At 47.9% G+C, this 18,247-nt stretch overlaps 1 protein-coding gene across 2 annotated transcripts; it reads left to right on the forward strand.

Annotated features, from left to right (window-relative positions):
• The first annotated feature begins 1,918 nt into the window (after positions 1-1,918).
• TMEM161A (transmembrane protein 161A) lies at positions 1,919-16,330 on the forward strand. Of its 2 annotated transcripts, XR_010026452.1 has the most exons (13): positions 1,919-1,999; positions 6,572-6,675; positions 7,847-7,927; positions 9,469-9,566; positions 10,153-10,309; positions 11,074-11,225; positions 11,306-11,366; positions 11,477-11,620; positions 12,885-12,998; positions 13,961-14,135; positions 14,240-14,336; positions 15,632-16,202; positions 16,239-16,330. XR_010026452.1 is itself a non-coding variant. In XM_063147124.1 (12 exons), exons 1-12 carry the CDS (start codon positions 1,997-1,999, stop codon positions 15,910-15,912), a joined length of 1,467 nt encoding a protein of 488 aa, XP_063003194.1. In that variant the 5' UTR covers positions 1,919-1,996; the 3' UTR covers positions 15,913-16,232. The 2 variants fall into 2 exon arrangements, 1 of the variants encoding a protein (XP_063003194.1); XM_063147124.1 differs by lacking the exon at positions 16,239-16,330 and having other exon boundaries at positions 15,632-16,232.
• The last annotated feature ends 1,917 nt before the right edge of the window (positions 16,331-18,247 follow it).

Raw genomic sequence — 18,247 nt, forward strand, 5'->3', positions numbered from 1 at the left:
AATGAAGGAACGCCTCCTCCCATATGTACCTCCCCGGACTTTAAGATCATCTACAGGGGCCCTTCTCCGTGAGCCCCTGCCAAAGGAAGTGAGGCAGGTGGCTACCAGAAGGAGGGCCTTCTCCGCTGTGACACCCCGGTTGTGGAATGAGCTCCCCAGAGAGGTCCGCCTGGGGCCTACACTGTACTGCTTTCATCGCCACTTGAAGACCTTTTTATTCTCTCAGTATTTTAACACTTAATTTTAACTTAAATTTAAATTTTACTGTTCTAACTCTGTATTTTAATCTTATATCAGTTTTGTTGCATGGTTTTATCCTGGTTGTGCTTTTTATACTGTGTTTTGTAATTGAGCTTTTAACATGTTGGTTGTTTTATTATTGTTTTAACTTTTGTCAACCGCCCAGAGAGCTCCGGCTATTGGGCGGTATAGAAATGTAATAAATAAATAAATAAATAAATAAAAATACTAGAACCCAACGGGGGTCATCCCATGAAGCTGATGGGTGGGAGATTCAGGACAGATCAAAGGAAGGACTTCTTCACACAGCGCAGAGTTAAACTGTGGAATTCACTGCCACGAGATGTAGTGATGGTCACCAATTTGGGTGGCTTCAAAAAGGGGTTGGACAAATCCCTGCAGGAGAGGGCCATCAATGGCTACTAGTCCTGATGGTTAAGTGCAACCTCCAGTATCAGAGGCAGTAAGCCTGTGTGCACCAGTTGCTGGGGAACATAGGTGGGAGGGTGCTGCTGCACTCACGTCCTGCTTGTGGGTCCCTGGTCGACAACTGGTTGGTCACTGTGTGAACAGAGTGCTGAACCAGACGGATACCAGGTCAGTTGCGTATTTATTTATTTATTTATTTATTTATTTATTTATTTATTTATTTATAGTATTCTTATCCCACTCTTTAGCCAAAAAAGCTCCTAAGGTGGCTTGCAAAGATAAGGAGGGGGGGGGGAGACAGGCCCAGCCTGCTGGTGTACAACCTAAAAGGCACGACAGAAGAGGAAAGGGGATTCGGAGGGAGAAGGAAAAATGGAAATCCAGACACTAGGAAAAGAGGAGGATAGCTACCAGGAAAAGGGCATGCAAAAATATGAACAGCCAGCACCTAGACAATCATCATCATCATCATCCTTCAAAATTACGTTTCAAAAGAACAGCTACTGATTGAAGCACGACCGGTCATTCAGGGACAGCTTCTTGGAGTGAGAATGTTTTTAGGCGGCACCAAAAACAGTAATGTTGGCGTCTGCCTGATCTCCAACAGCAGGGAGTTCCAAAGAGAAGGGGCCACCACACTGAAGGCTCTGCTTATGGTGGACTTCTATCAGGTCAAAGGACCATGTGGGACCACTGGGAGCATGGTCTCAGTGGCTGGGCAGGTTGGTTAAGGGAGAAGGCACTCTCATAGGTCTCCTGTAGAAGTGTGCGTGTGTGTGTGTGTGTGTGATTTCCAGTGATGGAGGGCGTCAAAGCGTTAAAATTTTGTATACTTCTTAATGTTCACTGTTTTTAACTTTCGTAAACGGCCCAGAGAGCTTCAGCTATGGGGCAGTATATAAATTCAATAAATAAATAAATGTAATAAAGAAAGAAAGGAAAGGAAAACTGTTGCCTGAACTTTCTCCTCTTTTCCTGCAGAGGATAAAACATCTTGGGGCTTGCAGTTTGCATCTCCTCTTAATTGAGCTATTAGAGGGACGCAAACTACAAGCCCCAAGATGCAAAGCGTCTGAAAAGCGGAAACAGGTGGACGTTTGCATTTAAAAGGGGGAAAAAAGAAACCGGGGAGGGCGGGAAGTTGTTTGTCATTGGCTATCCGGGCCATGGCGTTGCAAAGCCTGCTTGTGATTGGCTGGGAGGGACCCGCACCCCCCCTTTTTTGCTACAAGATCATTAGTCCCAGCAAAACTCTCTTCCTTTTCCCCCCATTGCTGTAATTCCCCCACTTTTATTTATTTTTTCCTGCAAGCGATCTTGCATCGAAATGGTGAGTTTTATGTTTCTTTTTTCAGTTGCATGTGCTAAAATGCTCATGCAACTAAAATGTGCTTCCCCTTCCTCAGCAAAAGATTTGACATTTGGGGGTGGGGGAACTCTGCCTTTTAAATTACTTTTGTAATTACTTTATTTTTTAAAAAAAGAAATCTTGTTTAGACACGCTGCATTTAAACGGACAGTTTGATCTCCTGCAAGAAATTGACTAAGCTTCTTTCTCTGGTCAGTTTCTCAAGGAAGATCAAAATCCCTGTCTAAACCAGCCTTTTTTCAAACTGGGGCGCTGCAGATGTGTCGGACTACAACTCCCATCGTCCCCAGCTGGTTGGGAGATGGTGGGAGTTGTAGTCCGACACCTGTCGGGAGGCTCTACTTGGGGAATGACCTTGCTGGCTGGGAAAGTTGGGGGTTTGTAGTCCGACAGGTCTGGGGAGACACTTGGGGGATGGCCAGGCTGGCTGGGGACAATGGGTTTTGTAGTCCAGCATACCTGGAGGGGGGAATGGCCAGGCTGGCTGGGAATGACGGGCTTTGTACTCTGACAAATCTGTGGTGAAGGCTGGTCTAGAGTTCTGTGGAAATTAAACCATGGCCGGCTAGATAGAGCTTCCCTGTTCAGGAGTAGTTTACCTCTGATTACTAGTGGCGGGAGGTAAACAGCAAAGGTATGATTCTGGGACATTCTATTTGCTCAGGGTTGTGTTTGAAAGTTGGGGACTTCCCCTATCCTTTGTTACCTGATCCTTTTTATTTATTTATTTTAATGGGAGATGCTGAGAATTCAACCTGGGACCATCTGCACGTGTAGCAGGTGCCCTGCTGCGGAATTAAGACCCCTCTCCCCAAACAGTGGCACGGCTTGGCTAGCTGAGCATTTATAACGGGTGTTGGGCAATTATTTTATTTATTTATTTTGCCCCTATTCTGGTGCTCCCCCTATATGTCACCCCCTTCTTCTCTCTCTCTTACACATAAACACACGCACACACCACTTTCCTTCCCTGTCCATCATACACACACACACACTGGCAAAATACCCAGGCTTTCTCTCCCCCCTCCCTCACGAGTCATACACAGAGACATACAGACACGCACACATGGTATGAGATATTAGGTCGGCGAGTACAAGCGTCAGAGCTTTCTCTGTGGTGGCCCCCTATTTTTGCAATAACTTCCCCAGAGAAATGCAAATCGCTCTCTCACACACACTCTTTCTCTTTTGATCTTTAAAAGAGCCTTAATGACTTAGTGGGGGAAATCCTGCCAGCATAGGGGAGATTTTCCGGTGCTGTGTCTTTAGTAATGACTCTTTTATCTGCTGCAACTGCTTCAGAGTCAGGGTCTTCCTTGGTATTTTATTGCTAATAATAATAATAATAATAATAATAATAATAATAATAATATATTTCTTACCCGCCTCTCCACTTGGATCGAGGCGGGGAACAACAGTGAATATAAAACACATTGAAAACTGTTCAAAAACATAGCATACATGATTAAAACATCCTAAAAACATTCTAAAATTTCACTGGATAGGCCTGCCAGAATAGATCAGTTGTACTCTTATTACGTTGTTATTTATACTGCTTCTTTTGCAAGCAGGGTAGATACTCTGAAAGGCAGGTTAGCCATCTATTAAATAAAATAAAAAATGGGTTAGGGAGAGGATGTTACTATAGCTTGACCTATAGTATAGTATTGATGTGTCTAGCGCTATCTGTTATCAACCGTGCTAGCTAGCAATAGAACTTTGTTGTTCAGTCTTCCTTCTCCCAATATGAACCTACACATACCCTATAATCAACGCCTGAGGCCATCCTTCAGAGCGTCTCCTCCAAGAGAGGTTTGGAGCACAGCAACAAGGAAGAGGGACTTTTTAGCGGTGGCCTCTCAATTGTGGAACACTCCTCCCAAGGACGTCCACCGGGCGCTAACATTGTCACCTTTTCAACACTGGCTTAAGAGTTTCCCTCACTCTTAACGGCGTAAGAGAAGTCTTTTAACATTAGTGGCGCTGGGTTGTTTTTTTATACAGGTCCTGGTAGTTTTATTGTTAATTATTCTCCCAAACAAATGCAGCAACCAACAAACTTGCAAATCTCTCTCACGCGCACACACACAAATGCCCCCTTCTAGGGTGACCCTATGGAAAGGAGGACAGGGCTCCTGTATCTTTAACAGTTGTATTGAAAAGGGAATCTCTGCAGGTGTCATTTGCATATATGGGGAACCTGGGGAAATTTCCTCTTCATCACAACCGTTAAAGCTGCAGGAGCCCTGCCCTCTTTTAAATCTGGTCACTCTAGTATAGTTCCTGCAGCTTGAACGGTTGGGATGAAGAGGGAATTTCACCAGGTGCTGCATGCATACAAACGACACCTGCTGAAATTCCATTTTCTGTGCAACTGTTAAAGATACAGGAGCCCTGTCCTCCTTTTCATAGGGTCACCTTAGCCCCCTTCCACAGATGCTGTTGGCAGGCTTTGAAAAAAAACAAAATCTGTTTCTCCCCTCTCTGCTGGCCCATGAGAACTAGCGCCTTGCTGCTTATTTCTTGAAAAGGGACATTTTCCATTCGCGGTTCCTTTCCTTTTTCCCGTCAACTGTGCCTGGGTCTGCCTGCTTCTCAAGCAAACCCACGACACGCAGGGCAGTGTAGTGAGGGCCTTTTGCACTATCTTTTAGAGAGGAGAAAGATTTATCCTAGAATTTGCCACTTTTGCCCGCACACAAAAATAACCCCTATCGCTCCGGGAAGGTCTCCACCCGTAGCCCTGTTAGCAACCAGCCCTTTCTTTTTTAAAGATGTGCTAATCCTTCCGCAGCAGCTTTGGAGCACACCAGATCACCTTTCTCTTCTTAAAAATAGAACAGGATTTAAAAGAGGCCAATGTTTTGCCACCCTATATGGTGTCCACATTTCAGCTACAGCTCTAGAGAAGCCAGAGTGGTGTGGGAGAAAAGTTGTTTCAGAAAATGTGTGGAATCGAAGCAGGGAATATTGCCGGGCAATGTATTACTTGGAGCAAGATAATAACATTATTATTATTATTTAGGGCAGCCTTCCTCAACCTGGGGCGCTCCAGATGTGTTGGACTGCAACTCCCAGAATGCCCCAGCCAGCTGGCTGCAGCATTCTGGGAGGTGCAGTCCAACACATCTGGAGCGCCCCAGGTTGAGGAAGGCTGATTTAGGGCGACAGTTGATTTAAACAGATCTAGCCGTAAACTATTAGAAACTGCAAAACATTATATAATAACCTGGCTGTCTTTTTTATTAAATACAGCGTGGTTGTGGTTTTAAAAAATGCCCTTTTGTGGGGAAAGGTGGAAAATCTTATTATAATACGTTGGACTGATGGACAGCTGCCATCAGACAACACTTTTAAATTACCCACAATGATTTTTGAGTGATTTTGTGTTTAGCTTCTCATTTATTCGCTGTAGCGTTTGTTGTTGACGGCGTTTCTTGTTTCAAATCTAAAAAATAAACGGTGACTCTTGTATGATTGTAGATGCAGGTATACATTTTATAAACAGTCCCCAGAGTAACTGCCATGTTGCCGTCCTTCTGTTTATAGAATGCAGCTTGGGAGCTGCAACAGAAGTGTTGCAGCGTGGTGTGTTCCATTCCAGTGTGCCAGCCAGCCAGCCAGCGGTGCCCTTTTCCACGATACTCCGTTCCTGCCCCCTTCTCCTCCTACACCAGATTGCATTCCATGGGATGCTTGCAGGAGTCTTTCACGCATGAACACACACACATATACACCATTCTGCAAACCTCAGAGTTTATTTTATTTATGTAGAAGATTTATCGGCCACCTTTGAGGGTGCAGGAAAGAGTGGCTAAAATGATCAAGGGGCTGGAGCATCTCCCCTACGAGGGAAGGTGACAACAGCTGGTGTTAGATTGTACAGCTTGGAGAAAAGGAGGCTGAGGGGAGACAGGATAGAGGTGGACAAAATGATGCCTGGTGTGGAGAAGGTAGATATAGGGAGACATTTTTCTCCCTCTCTCATAATACTAGAACCCGTGAAGCTGATGGGTGGGAGATTCAGGACAGATAAAAGAAAGGACTTCATCACACAGCACAGAGTTAAACTATGGAACTCACTGCCACAAGATGTAGTGACGGCCACCAGTTTGGATGGCTTTCAAAGGGGGTTGGATCAATTCCTGGAGGAGGAGGAGGAGGCGATGGCGATCCACGGCTACTAGTCCTGATGGCTAAATGCCACCTACAGTATCAGAGGCAGTAAGCCAGTATAGACCAGTTGCTGGGGAACATGGGTGGGTGCATCAGGGATGCACTTTGCCTGCGCCCGTTGACCCTTCACCTTTCGCACGTGGGTTTTGGCCACCTAAGCGAAGTCACTCACTACCTGGACGTCGGAAATAAAGAGACGGTTGGGCGTGCGCCAAGTTGGATTTGGTGTAAGGAGGAAAGATTCCCGGCTTTTGCTTTTTTGAGGTGGATAGCGGGGGCTATTAACCTCGGACGTGGGTGCTGGTTGGGCGGTGTGTTTCCTGGTGCTGAGCTTGTGTGTCTCTTTCCGATCAACAGGTGGTGATGGGCGTGCAGCTCGTGGTCTCTCTGCTGGTGGCCAGCGTCATGCAGAAGATGGCACCCCACTGGTCCTTTGCCCGGTGGCTACTTTGCAATGGAAGGTACGGCAAACCATGGGGCAGCTTTTTCCCGCAAACGTGTAGCAGTAGCCAAATTACCTTCGGCCGTTTCCGCCGACGCGGTTCCAGCGTGGCCTCTTAGCTACATCAGCTGTGGTCTTCCGGACCCATCTTTGAGGGATCCTTTTCAAAGAATGTTTAATCGCGGCTTCTTTCATTTTTTAATGAGCTGTTTAATTCTGCATTTTTCGGTCCTCTGCTTTTCCGCGTTTTCACCTGCTTGGATATTTACCTCTTCATTTCAAATCATTTTGAATGTTTGTTGCTGCTTTCAAACCTTTAAAAATATGTGTTTTATCATTGGTTTATTTGTATTTGTTGTTATTACGTATGTTTCCCTGAGAGCTTGAGCTAGAGGGAAACCCATAAATTGAATTATTATTATTATTATTATTATTATTATTATTATTATTATTATTCCCAATAACTAATGTTTTCTGGGTAGATTACAAACAGTTAAAAAAAATGCCATAAGAACAGTTAATATAAAATGCAATACAGATTTTTAAAAGAATAAAATATAATATAATGCAAAACAATAAAACTGTCATAATAACCTAGAACTATGTCTCTAAAATCGGCCCAGAGAACATCAATTTTGGGGCGGATTAGAAATGTACTAAATAACTAAATTAAATAAAATGCTAGGTCTTTAAGATTCAAGGGGTCTGTTGTTGTTGTTGTTATTATTATTATTATTATTATTATTATTATTATTATTATTATTAGTTGAATTTACTTCCGGGGTAAGGCTTCAGTGTTGAGTTGATATCCCTTTGAAAATCTGCCCTGTAATTAATCAAGCAGCCGATATATAAATATATATATTCTTCAGAAGCAAGAACGTTGTTCGTTGTTTGGAATAGATGTACTCCTAAATTCATGGGTAGAAGAGGCATTCCCCTCTCTTTTCATGCAGAATGCCTCTTCCCCCTGCCTGGTTTTTCGTTTTGATTTTCAAAATGGAAAAATAAACCCAAGATGCCAGTTCCCGAGCAAATCGCCGGCAGGCATTCCGAAGACGAAAAATCGGGGCGGCTTTCCGAAGTGGCCCGCATGCAAGGCGCCTCTTCCTCTTCTTCTTCTTCTTCTTCTTCTTCTTCTCCTCTTCTGGCTGCCTCACCTCTTCCTTCCTTTCCCTTCATCCTGCCAGCCTGCGCCGCTACAAGCATCCGTCAGAAGAGGAACTCCTCGCGCTGGCGGGCAAGCAGAAGCCGAAAGGCAAGCGGGACCGGTGAGTTGCGTTGGCGAGAGGGCGGCCATTTTGGCTGTCAAGTTGGCCATTGGTGCTGAGGGTAAAATAAATCACAATCGTTTTCCAAAGAGATCCGGTTGCAAATGGCCCAGACGGCCGGAGCGGCTTGTTTTGAAAGAGGTTAGCCTTTTCTCGTTGTCTGGAATTAGGAGGGCGCTGTAGACCGAAATAGCTGGCGGGACACGTGCCGCCCACCCTGACTTAAAAACGTGTCGCCAGTCGTATTTAGAGGTGGACACTCCTTAGCCATGGAGGTTCCATCTAGCTAGCGTGCCGAATAGCTGTGAACTTCCTTATTTACTGTGCTTTTATCCATCTTTCTTCCACAGGGCGGTATAAATTGTTCCCTTCCACCCATGCCATAGTTTATGCTCATAACAACCCTGCGAGGTTGGCTAGCCTGAGGGACGGTGACCGGCCTGACGCCACCAAGCGAGGTTCACAGCTGAGTAGGGTTAGGAACGTGCGTCTCCATAGCCCTAGTCCGGCTAGTTTTCTTGAAACACTCCTATCCTCGGTTTTAAGGATTCGTATTTAAACCAGGGGGTCTGGAACCTCCATCCTGTGGGGCAGACCTCCACTCCCCTTTCCATGTGCTGGGGAAGGAGTCCAAAAAAAACCTTCCCTTGCATGGCAATTTTTAAAAGCCTTGCATTTTTTTTAAAAAAAGAATGCATTAGTTGCAGAGCAGGCGACGTTTTCTGCGTATGAAAGGCACGGCCCAAAACGGTTTCCGTCGCCCAAATTCGCACCGTTATTATTTCGTACAATATCACCGGCGGGGGAAATTCCATATCCCACCCGCGTTTCTAAAACCTTCAACGGCAGGGGTCCCTAACGTAGCGGCCGGAAAGTTCTTCATTCTCTGCATCCTTCCAAAAAGGAAATTTTAATATTAAAAAAAAACTGGGATTATATATTGTTTATATATTGGATTTTTTAAAAATAATAATAATCTTGTTTTAAATGTTTTAATATTGTCGCTTGTTTAATGATTGTTTTCATTTTTGTACACCTCTATTCATTTTAACCATACATGTTTTAATTTGTAAAGCCGCCTTGAGTCCCAGTTTTGGGGAAAAGGCAGGATATAAATAAAGCCCTTGTGGACGGAAGAGTGGGCAGGCTGGGAAGCAACTCTTTCCGTTTACACCTCTCCACCACCTCGCTATTTCTCTCTCCCTTTCCACCTCTTGACTCGCCAGGTCCCCGTGGCAGCCATTTTGGGATTAACCACACCCTCCACGGGAGCCATTTTGTGCCCGTGCCCACGGCACTTTCTCAAATTCCCCAGCAGGCCCATGGGTTCAAAAAGGTTGGGGACTCCTGTTCAATGGCAGTCACCTCATCCTGTGGCAGTGAGTTCCGCCGGTGAACGCTGCATTCTGTCGGTTCTGAACTGGCCGCCTCTTTCTCGCTCGGGGCGGGGCAGGCACGTGCTCTCAGGAGGGAGAAATGTTGCTTTGCATCCTTCCGTTTCCCCTCGGGTTATCCGATCGTGACCTGTCTGTCTCCCTCAGGAGGCTCAACGGCCTGGCGGATGACAAACCGTCGTCTGTTCCCAGAGATATCGATTTGCACCTGGAGAGCAGCACCATCACGGCCGTGGATGCTCTGGGTAAATGCGTTGAGGTTGGATCTTTTTCCCCCTAAGCTGCGTCTTTGTCACAGAGGGTTGGCCTTGAACGGCTCGGGATGGGTGGGGGTGTCTCCATAACTTTGGGGGGCAAAGAGGGAGCCTTCGAGGGGATGTCTCCTCCGCACCTTTCTGTGCAATTTTAGCTTTCGTTTCAAGAAGTAAGCTTCCCGTCCCTATGGCACAGATGACGAAAAGAAGAGCGTGTGGGATTTTTCACAATTGATCCCTAAGGCGTGGCCCCTGCTCCGGCGAATGAGTGTAGAGCGTGCCCCCAAACTCTGCTCACATTTGGGGTTCCCCAAATGGACGCACCCCCCTTCCGCTGACTCCATCCCCTGGATGTTCAGTGGTTTCGTGAATGTGGGGCAGTTTGTTCCTCGTTCTAATAGGTTGAAATGCCTCTCCTACAGCTGAGTAACGGGTGGTGGGAGCTCTCGGGGGCCGCATTCCACCCAATCCGGCCCTCGGGCTGAAAGGTTCAACACCCCTGTTAAACGTGACCACTCTACCCTTGGTGAGCCGTGCCTCCCGTAGTAACGAGAATACCTTTCTCCTTCCGGCGTAGTCCTCTGCTATTTCCTGGAGTATCAGTGGTACGTGGACTTTGCGGCCTACTCCACTCTGGTCTACCTCTTCACGGAAGGCTACTACTGCTTGGTGGATCCCCGGAAAGAAGCGAACATTGGAATCCTCTGGTGTCTTCTGACGGTCATTTTCTCCATGTATCCTTCTCCACCCGTGGCCTCTTTCTCCTTTTGGACACTCTAATAACAATTAACTAATAATTAGCCTTTGTATAATGCTTCATCTATTTATAAGAAGGATCGAAGGACTCACAATGGAGTCTTTTTAAAAAATATGTTTTGAGCTAAATGTTTCGGCTTCCGCCAAGGGAAAATATAGCTCAAAATATGTTTTTAAAACTACTCAGTTTTAGTTTAATATATAGCTTTCCAATATATTTTACCGTAAGACTGACCACTTCCATATTAGATTTTTGGCTTTGCTGTGGTGCAGTTGACAGGAAAAGAGAGTATATTTTCTATATATCAATGAGGTCTAGAAACTTAATTCCCCCCCTCCTTTTCTTTTAAAGGAAGTTAAGGCTCTCGTGGTGTCAAATATTGTACCCGAGAGAAAATTCTGGTGTGGGAAGCAAAACACTTTCTGTTTCTATTCTCTGGATAGGGGTTCGAATTGCAATCAACAAAGATGGCATCCTCCTACCTGTAACCTGAAGAAGTGGTACAGCCCTCTCTACCTTTTACCGGCCTCTACCACCTCATTCTAGTGCAGGCGTTTAGACCAGGCCTTTCAAACCGGGCCATGCTTTTTTTCAGTTTTGCAAGCAAAGTTTGCGTGTGTGCACATCTGGGGTTGTACTTCAGTTTTCAAAATAATCCCCGACGTTAAAATAAAAACCGTCGCGCTCTCTGAAGCCGGGAAGCGACATTGCCAAGGTGATTCCCCTTAGCGCAGTTTTCAGCAAAATCTTCTTCATGGTGATGCGACACTATTTCCGCTCCAAGGAGGGGGGCGAGCGCTCCGTGTGCCTGGCGTTCGCCTTCTTCTTCCTCCTGATCGCCATGTTGGTCCTGGTCGTCCGCGAAGACTATCTCGAATTCGGCCTCGACACAGGTGCGGGAGCTGCTCACTTAGGATAGGAATGGCCGCCGAATTTGCCACAAATTTTCACTCTGGCTTTCTCCTCTGCCCAGGGCTCACTAACGTCTACGATAACCTGGAGGTCTTCTTAAAGGATCAGGGATGGGAGTGGACGTAAGTGAGAACGCCGTGAGCGGAAATCCGAATTTCGTCCCCGGATGCTCAAATTTGTGCCCAAGGTGCCAGCTGTCTTGGCCTCACCGGACGTTTGCCTTTCTCCGCAGGATCCCTGTGAGCAAGCTGACCATCAAACTGGGGATCGTGGCCCTGTGCTCCTTCGTCGGGGGCTGCTTGACCTTCCCGGGGCTGCGGCTGGCTCAGACCCACCTAGACGCCCTGAAGATGACGGCGGACCGGCCCTTGACCCAGTTGCGTAACGGCGTCTTCCTTGCCTCCGAAACCTGGCGAAAGGGTGGGAGGAATGGTCGAACGCCGGAGGAAGAGCTGCCACCGGCTTCTCCTAAAATGTGGGGTGGATGAGCCCCCCGCCCTGCTTGAAACACCTTTTGGGGAAAACGGGGGCATTCAGAGGGCTGAAATCAAGAAGTGTAGGAATGAATGACAGTCAAGGCATCGGCGTAGGGTTCACCTAGCCGTATCCCAACCCAGGAACCTCTGGATGTGGAGGAACTACAGCTCCTATCATGCTGGTTGGGGATGGTAGGCGGAGTCCCACACTTCTGGAGACCGCCAGGTTGGGGGAAGGCAGGATGAAGCGGTCATTGGGGGACTGGTGCACATGTATGCATCTATTGACGCCGTCTTCCGCACGGACGCCCCGTTCTCCGTATTCCGTCACGCTGCGGTGTGACCAAGCAACAACGTAGGGCGGAGCCATGCAAATTAAGGGGGCAGGGAGAAGGAGCAGACATTTAAAGGAGAGACGGTGATATTAATAACTAATGACAACATTACTAAGGTGATGATGACGAGGATGTTATTGTCAATAATAATAAAATAATAATGATGATGATAATAAATGTTTATACGAGGTGGGCTAGAAAGGAAGGCAGAAATTGTCCCCAAATCAAGCTGTGAGCCTCCTAACCGAGTGGGAATTTGAGAGACAGTGGGGTGTAGTGGTTAGTGTTGGACTGGGAGTTGGGAGATCTGGGTTCGAGTCCCTGCTCGGCCATGGAAGCTCACTGGTGACTTTGGGCCAGTCATAGACTCTCGACCCAACCTACCTCACAGGGTTGTTGTGGTGAGGATAAAAATGGAGAGGAAGATTAGGTGCGCCGCCTTGACTTCCTTAAGGAGGAAAAAAGGCGGGAGATAAATGCAATAAAATAAAACTAAAATAAATGACGTCTTCTTTGTTCGGTGTGGTAACCAGAACTGTACTCTGTGCATGCGCAGTTTTGCATTTTAAACACACACCATTGCGCTGTCAAGACTATGCGGTCCTTTCTTTTTTAGGTGCGGTGACCAGAACCGTAGGCCGTATTCCAAGCGTGGCCGCGCCATAGATTTGTAGAAGGGGCGCATGGTCTCCGTGGATGGGGAGAAGTCAACCCACTTTGTCCGGGGGGGGGGGGGGGCTGCCCCATATCCAACTCCAGATAGTTGAGGCAGGAGTGCGTGTGCCACCGTCACACGGTCACGTTCTGTCTCCCCTCCTCTCTCCGACAGGCTTGTCCTCCATGCCAGCTTTCTCGCCCCTGTGATTGTGGTGTTGATGTGGATCAAGCCCATTTCCCGGGACCTCCTGTTGCATGCCCCCATGGGCAAGCAGACCGTGCAGATGTAAGTTTGCACCCTGATTGTGACTCGGTTCTTTTACCACACCAGAGAGCGCAGTGACCAGCCTGCTTCCTTTAGCTCAGCTTCTTCTGCGCCTGTTTCTTTTATTTATAACTTTTGTTTTATTAAAATGATGTCCGCCCTGCCTTTGTGGGGGTAGCTCGCAACAGAACTGAGAAAATTCGCTAGAAGTTTTATTCACCCCACGCCTTCTGCGATTCCCAGCAGAAATTGTCTTCTCTCGCTCACTCTCTGCTTGAGGGCTAGTAACTTGATTTCCCCCCTCCCTTTCTTTTAAATGCAAACTGAGATTCTTAGGCAGCTCCTGAGGAATGATCAGGGGTCTGGAGTCAAAGCCCTAGGAAGAGAGGCTGAAAGAACTGGGCATGTTTAGCCTGGCGAAGAGAAGACGGAGGGGAGACATGATGGCACTCTTTAAAGGTTGTCACACAGAGGAGGGCCAGGATCTCTTCTCAATCCTCCCAGAGTGCAGGACACGGAATAACGGACTCAAGTTAAAGGAAGCCAGATTCCGGCTGGACATCAGGAAAAACTTCCTGACTGTTAGAGCAGTACAACGAAACACCAGGAAAAATGTCCTGAAGGTTAGAGCAGTACAACAAAACACCAGGAAAAACGTCCTGAAGGTTAGAGCAGTACGACAAAACATCAGGAAAAATGTCCTGAGGGGTAGAGCAGTACGAGAATGGAACCAATTGACTCGGGAGGTTGTGGACTCTCCCACCCTAGAGGCCTTCAATTGGCAGCTGGACAGCCCTCTGTCAGGGATGCTTTAAGGTGGATTCCTGTATTGAGCAGGGGGTTGGACTCAATGACCTTAGAGGACCCTTCCAACTCTACGATTCTATGATTCTATGAATTCCAGCCTACGCTTGAAAGCTGTTGCTGAGACATCCTTCCCTCCCACCCCATAGCTAATTCCCGCCCCTTTCTCCCGGCCGTAGCATGTCCGACCCCACCTACAACTCCGTGCGCCTCTGGACGATCGTGGCGCTGTGCCTCCTCCGCCTGTCCGTCGCCCGGCACCATCTCCAAGCCTACCTGAACCTCGCCGAGCGATGGGTGGAGCAGATGAAGCGGGAGGCTGGCCGGATCACGGTGCTAGAGATTCAGCGGAAGGTACGTGGGCAGGGCACGCTCCGCGCCCCAGGTGCCTTCTTGGGAGGCGGGGCTTTGCTTCCTCATTTGCATTTGGGCCACGCCTTTTCTTCCTTTTCTTCCAGGTCACCAGAATCTACTGCTACGTGACGGTGGTCAGCTTGCAGTATCTCGCCCCGATCCTCCTCACCCTGCACTGTACCTTCCTCCTCAAAACTCTGGGTAAGCCGGGCCTTATTCTCCGCCCCGATCAAACGTTTATTTTTTAAAATATATATATATATTCCCAAAACGCTCTTTGTTGGCTTTGGGGTTGGAGATTGGGCGATGTATTCACTCATTTCAGTCATTTTCACGCCGCGCTGCAGCCATGAGCCCTCCTGCTGCGGCTTTTGTGAATTCTGTCCCCGTCACGACAGTCCCCTGCCTTCGGGCGTGCGATCTAGAGGAGACGACACAGAAGGAGGAGGAGAAAGCTAAGTTGGCCGTAACAACACTGTCATGGCTAACCCTACTGCCCCTGTTTTGGGAGAAGATGTTTCAGGTCATCAATCAGAATCAGATTCAGAACTAGGAGACGCAGCGCCAGACACCAGCCAGCCTGGAATAGTGGGGGAGGAAGCTCTCACGGGCGATTCCCCAGCTGGGAGTCAGCCCTCTCCAGAGCTTCTCTCCTCAAGGCCAAATCCTACACACTCAGTGGGAAGTGAGCCTTCTTCTGGAGGAGAGCATCCCGACAAGCTAGCTGATGCTAGGATCCACCGGAAGCTAAAACGCACAGAGTGGAAGGAAGGTGTGAGAAAGTCAGTTCGATTACGCCAGAACCTGCCTCCGCACCAAGCGCTCTGAAGTTACGGGCGTTTGGGAAGTGGCTTCCTATTCTTCTTGAGCGGACAATTGTCTTGCTTAGTTTGCATAGTTTTGCCTAGGGGAACGTTTCCAAGAGGTTAGACTCTATTCAGGTAGAAGAGACGTTTCTTGCTTAATAAAAGCTTTGTGGATTACTTAGCAGGCCTCGTCATTTGCTTCCCATCGAAAGTAGGAGTGTTCTGAGAAACACAACATGTTCTGTGAACAACGAACAAACCAGAAAGAGAGTTATGAATTGTTGTTGGGTAGTGAACTCTGGTTTGTTTAAACCATGGTTTGTCGTTACATGTTAACTCATAACTGTGTGTTGTTTGTGGGCTGTTTCACCTAGGCTACAGAGGCAGTAAAACAAACAAACCCAACTGCTCACCACAAAATCATTCCGCGGGTACAGGGAAAGATCAGGCGAAACCAACAGCGCGAAGATTGAGAAAACGAATCACGGTTTGTTTGTCTGCAGGACAAAACCTGGTTAAGGCAACAAACCATGAATTAAAGAAACCATGGGTTAGCGTTATGTGGGAACCAGGCCTTTGTGTCAGAATGGCAATTCGGGTTTCTGTACATGTGATCTCCCTTCTAGGATGTTTGAGTGCCATGTTTTGTTAGGAAGATGGCAAACAAATGATTTTTGTTTTGTTTTGAAGGGGAATATTCCTGGGGGTTCTACCCAGAACCTGCCTTGATGTCTCCAGCGGTTGATGCGTTCCCCGTTCCTCAGGCTTCCACCTCCTCCGATGAAACCGAAAAGGACGATATTCAAGCTACCGTGGAACAGATCACGGGAGCTCTCGGCACGTTTGGAACGGTCTTCACGCCGCTCTTCTATCGCGGGCTGCTCTCGTTCTTCACCTGGTGGGTGGCCGCCTGCCAGGTCATCTCCACCCTCTTTGGCCTTTATTTCCACCAGCACCTGGCCGCGTCCTAACGACACGGATCTCCAACTACTCTTAGCTGCACGGCCTGCGTTTGGGCCGGGACCTTGGACTCCCCTTGCGGTTACGACACGCTGCAACACTTGGTCTGTTGCTGCGCTGCAACCAGGGTTTCGTCGGCGGACTCCTTTTCTTTCCTCAAAAACATGGCCTCCGGGAAACCACCCCCCACATTTGACTGGGTTCACATTTGCTGCCAATTTTGGTGTACTCCGAGACTAGTGGTAAATTCCGGGAGGACCCTGGTTGCTGTTACCCGATGGTCGGACCCTATTCTTTCGGAGTCCTGTGTGTGTTGCAAAGTCGTGGAAAAACTAAGAGTATGTTATTAACCGGCAGGCAGCTGCTGCCTGAGCACCTCAGCTTTCATTAAAAATATGTATCAAGTTTCTAGACCTCATGGGATCCAGATTTACAATGGGTCGATGGTGCTGATGGCAGCTCCCCCAGCCCTCTGAAAGTGCTTTGCAGAGAGTCAGGAACAGGGTGGGGAGATCCCAAAAAAATCATAGAATCACAGAATAGCAAAGTTGGAAGGGGCCTACAAGGCCATAGAGTCCAACCCCCTGCTCAATGCAGGAATCCACCCTAAAGCATCCCTGACAGATGGTTGTCCAGCTGCCTCTTGAAGGCCTCTAGTGTGGGAGAGCCCACCACCTCCCTAGGTAACTGATTCCATTGTTGTACTGCTCTAACAGTCAGGAAGTTTTTCCTGATGTCCAGCCGGAATCTGGCTTCCTTTAACTTGAGCCCGTTATTCCATGTCCTGCACAATGGGTGGATCGAGAAGAGATCCTGGTCCTCCTCCGTGTGACAACCTTTTAAGTATTTGAAGACTGTTCTCCAGGCTAAACATGCCCAGTTCTTTCAGTCTCTCTTCATAGGGCTTTGTTTCCAAACCCCTGATCATCCTGGCTGCCTTCCTCTGAACACGCTCCAGCTTGTCTGCGTCCTTCTTGAATTGTGGAGCCCAGAACTGGATGCAATACTCGAGATGAGGCCTAACCAGGGCCGAATAGAGAGGAACCAGGACCTCACGCGATTTGGAAGCTATACTTCTATTAATGCAGCCAAAATAGCATTTGCCTTTCTTGCAGCCATATCGCACTGTTGGCGGGAAGGCATTTCCGAACGTTGCCCGAAAAATAAAAAAAAGGCAAGGTCCGTGACGCCTATTCAAACAGGGAGACACGCAGGCTGCAGTTGCAGCCAGTTTGACTCGTGGGGCTTCTATGCCTTGTACATGCGCTTGCCCCGGGCTAGCAAAAGGTACAGTGGCTTGAATATCTCTTTGCCCTGGCAGAAGTGCACTGTGTTCTGAAAGGGGAACAGGAGCAGGGCAAATGAGGCAACGTTCTGGTCACGTGTCTAAAAAGACATTGTAGAGCTAGAAAAAGGGCAACTCAAATGATCCAGGGGGCTGGAGCGTCTCCCTTGGAGGGAAAGTGACAACAGCTAGGATGGTTTAGTTTAAGGGAAAAGGAGGCTAAGGGGAGACATGATAGAACTGGAAAAAATGAAGCCTGGTGTGGAGAACGTGGATGTAGGGAGACATTTTTTCTCCCTCTCCCATAATACTAGAACCCCGTTGGGTCGTCCCACGAAGCTGATGGGTGGGAGATGCAGGACAGATCAAAGGCAGGAGAGTTCAACTATGGAACTCACTACCACAAGATGTAGCACCCATTTGGAGGGCTTTAAAAGGGGGTTGGATCAATTCCTGGAAGAGGAGGAGGCTATCCATGGCTACTAGCCCTGATGGCTATGTGCTACTTCCAGTATGCACCAGTTGCTGGGGAACATGGGTGGAAAGGTGCTGTTGCACTGTGTCCGGCTTTGTTGGTCCCTGGCTGACAGCTGGTTGACAGAGTGCTGGACTAGATGGATCCTCGGTCTGATGCAGCGAGGGTCTTCTTATATTCTTGTGTCTCCTCCTGTACGTACCTGCCTGGACTCTAGGATCATCTTTAGCTGCCCTTCTCCGGGAGACCCTACCTAAGGAAGTGAGGCAGATGACTACCAGGAACAGGGCCTTTTCTGCTGTGGCACCCCAGTTGCACTTATTTTCTTAGTCAAGACATCGATAGCCTGCTCTTTCAGAGCTTGTGTATCCTCACAGCGGAACTTGCAAACCAATAAAGGCAGCGGAAACAGATAAATAAACAAAGATGGCATTGAGGCTTTCTTAAAAGTCCTGCCCGGAAGATTCAAGCAAGGATGCACGGATTTTGTTAACTCCGGCCCACCTGGATTGTCAGCCGTCTTTCACCTCATTTGGATTTTTTAGACCAGAGTTTCATCCTAGCGGTACGCTGGTGCAAATGAGCA

The sequence above is a fragment of the Elgaria multicarinata genome, chromosome 23, assembly GCF_023053635.1.
Source record: "Elgaria multicarinata webbii isolate HBS135686 ecotype San Diego chromosome 23, rElgMul1.1.pri, whole genome shotgun sequence".
NCBI lineage: Eukaryota > Metazoa > Chordata > Lepidosauria > Squamata > Anguidae > Elgaria > Elgaria multicarinata.

Excerpts from the sequence above, each read along its gene's own strand:
- TMEM161A (XM_063147124.1), top strand. Across the intron at positions 6,676-7,846 it reads TGGCTACTTTGCAATGGAAG|CCTGCGCCGCTACAAGCATC; the intron begins GTACGGCAAACC and ends TCATCCTGCCAG. Across the intron at positions 7,928-9,468 it reads CCGAAAGGCAAGCGGGACCG|GAGGCTCAACGGCCTGGCGG; the intron begins GTGAGTTGCGTT and ends TGTCTCCCTCAG.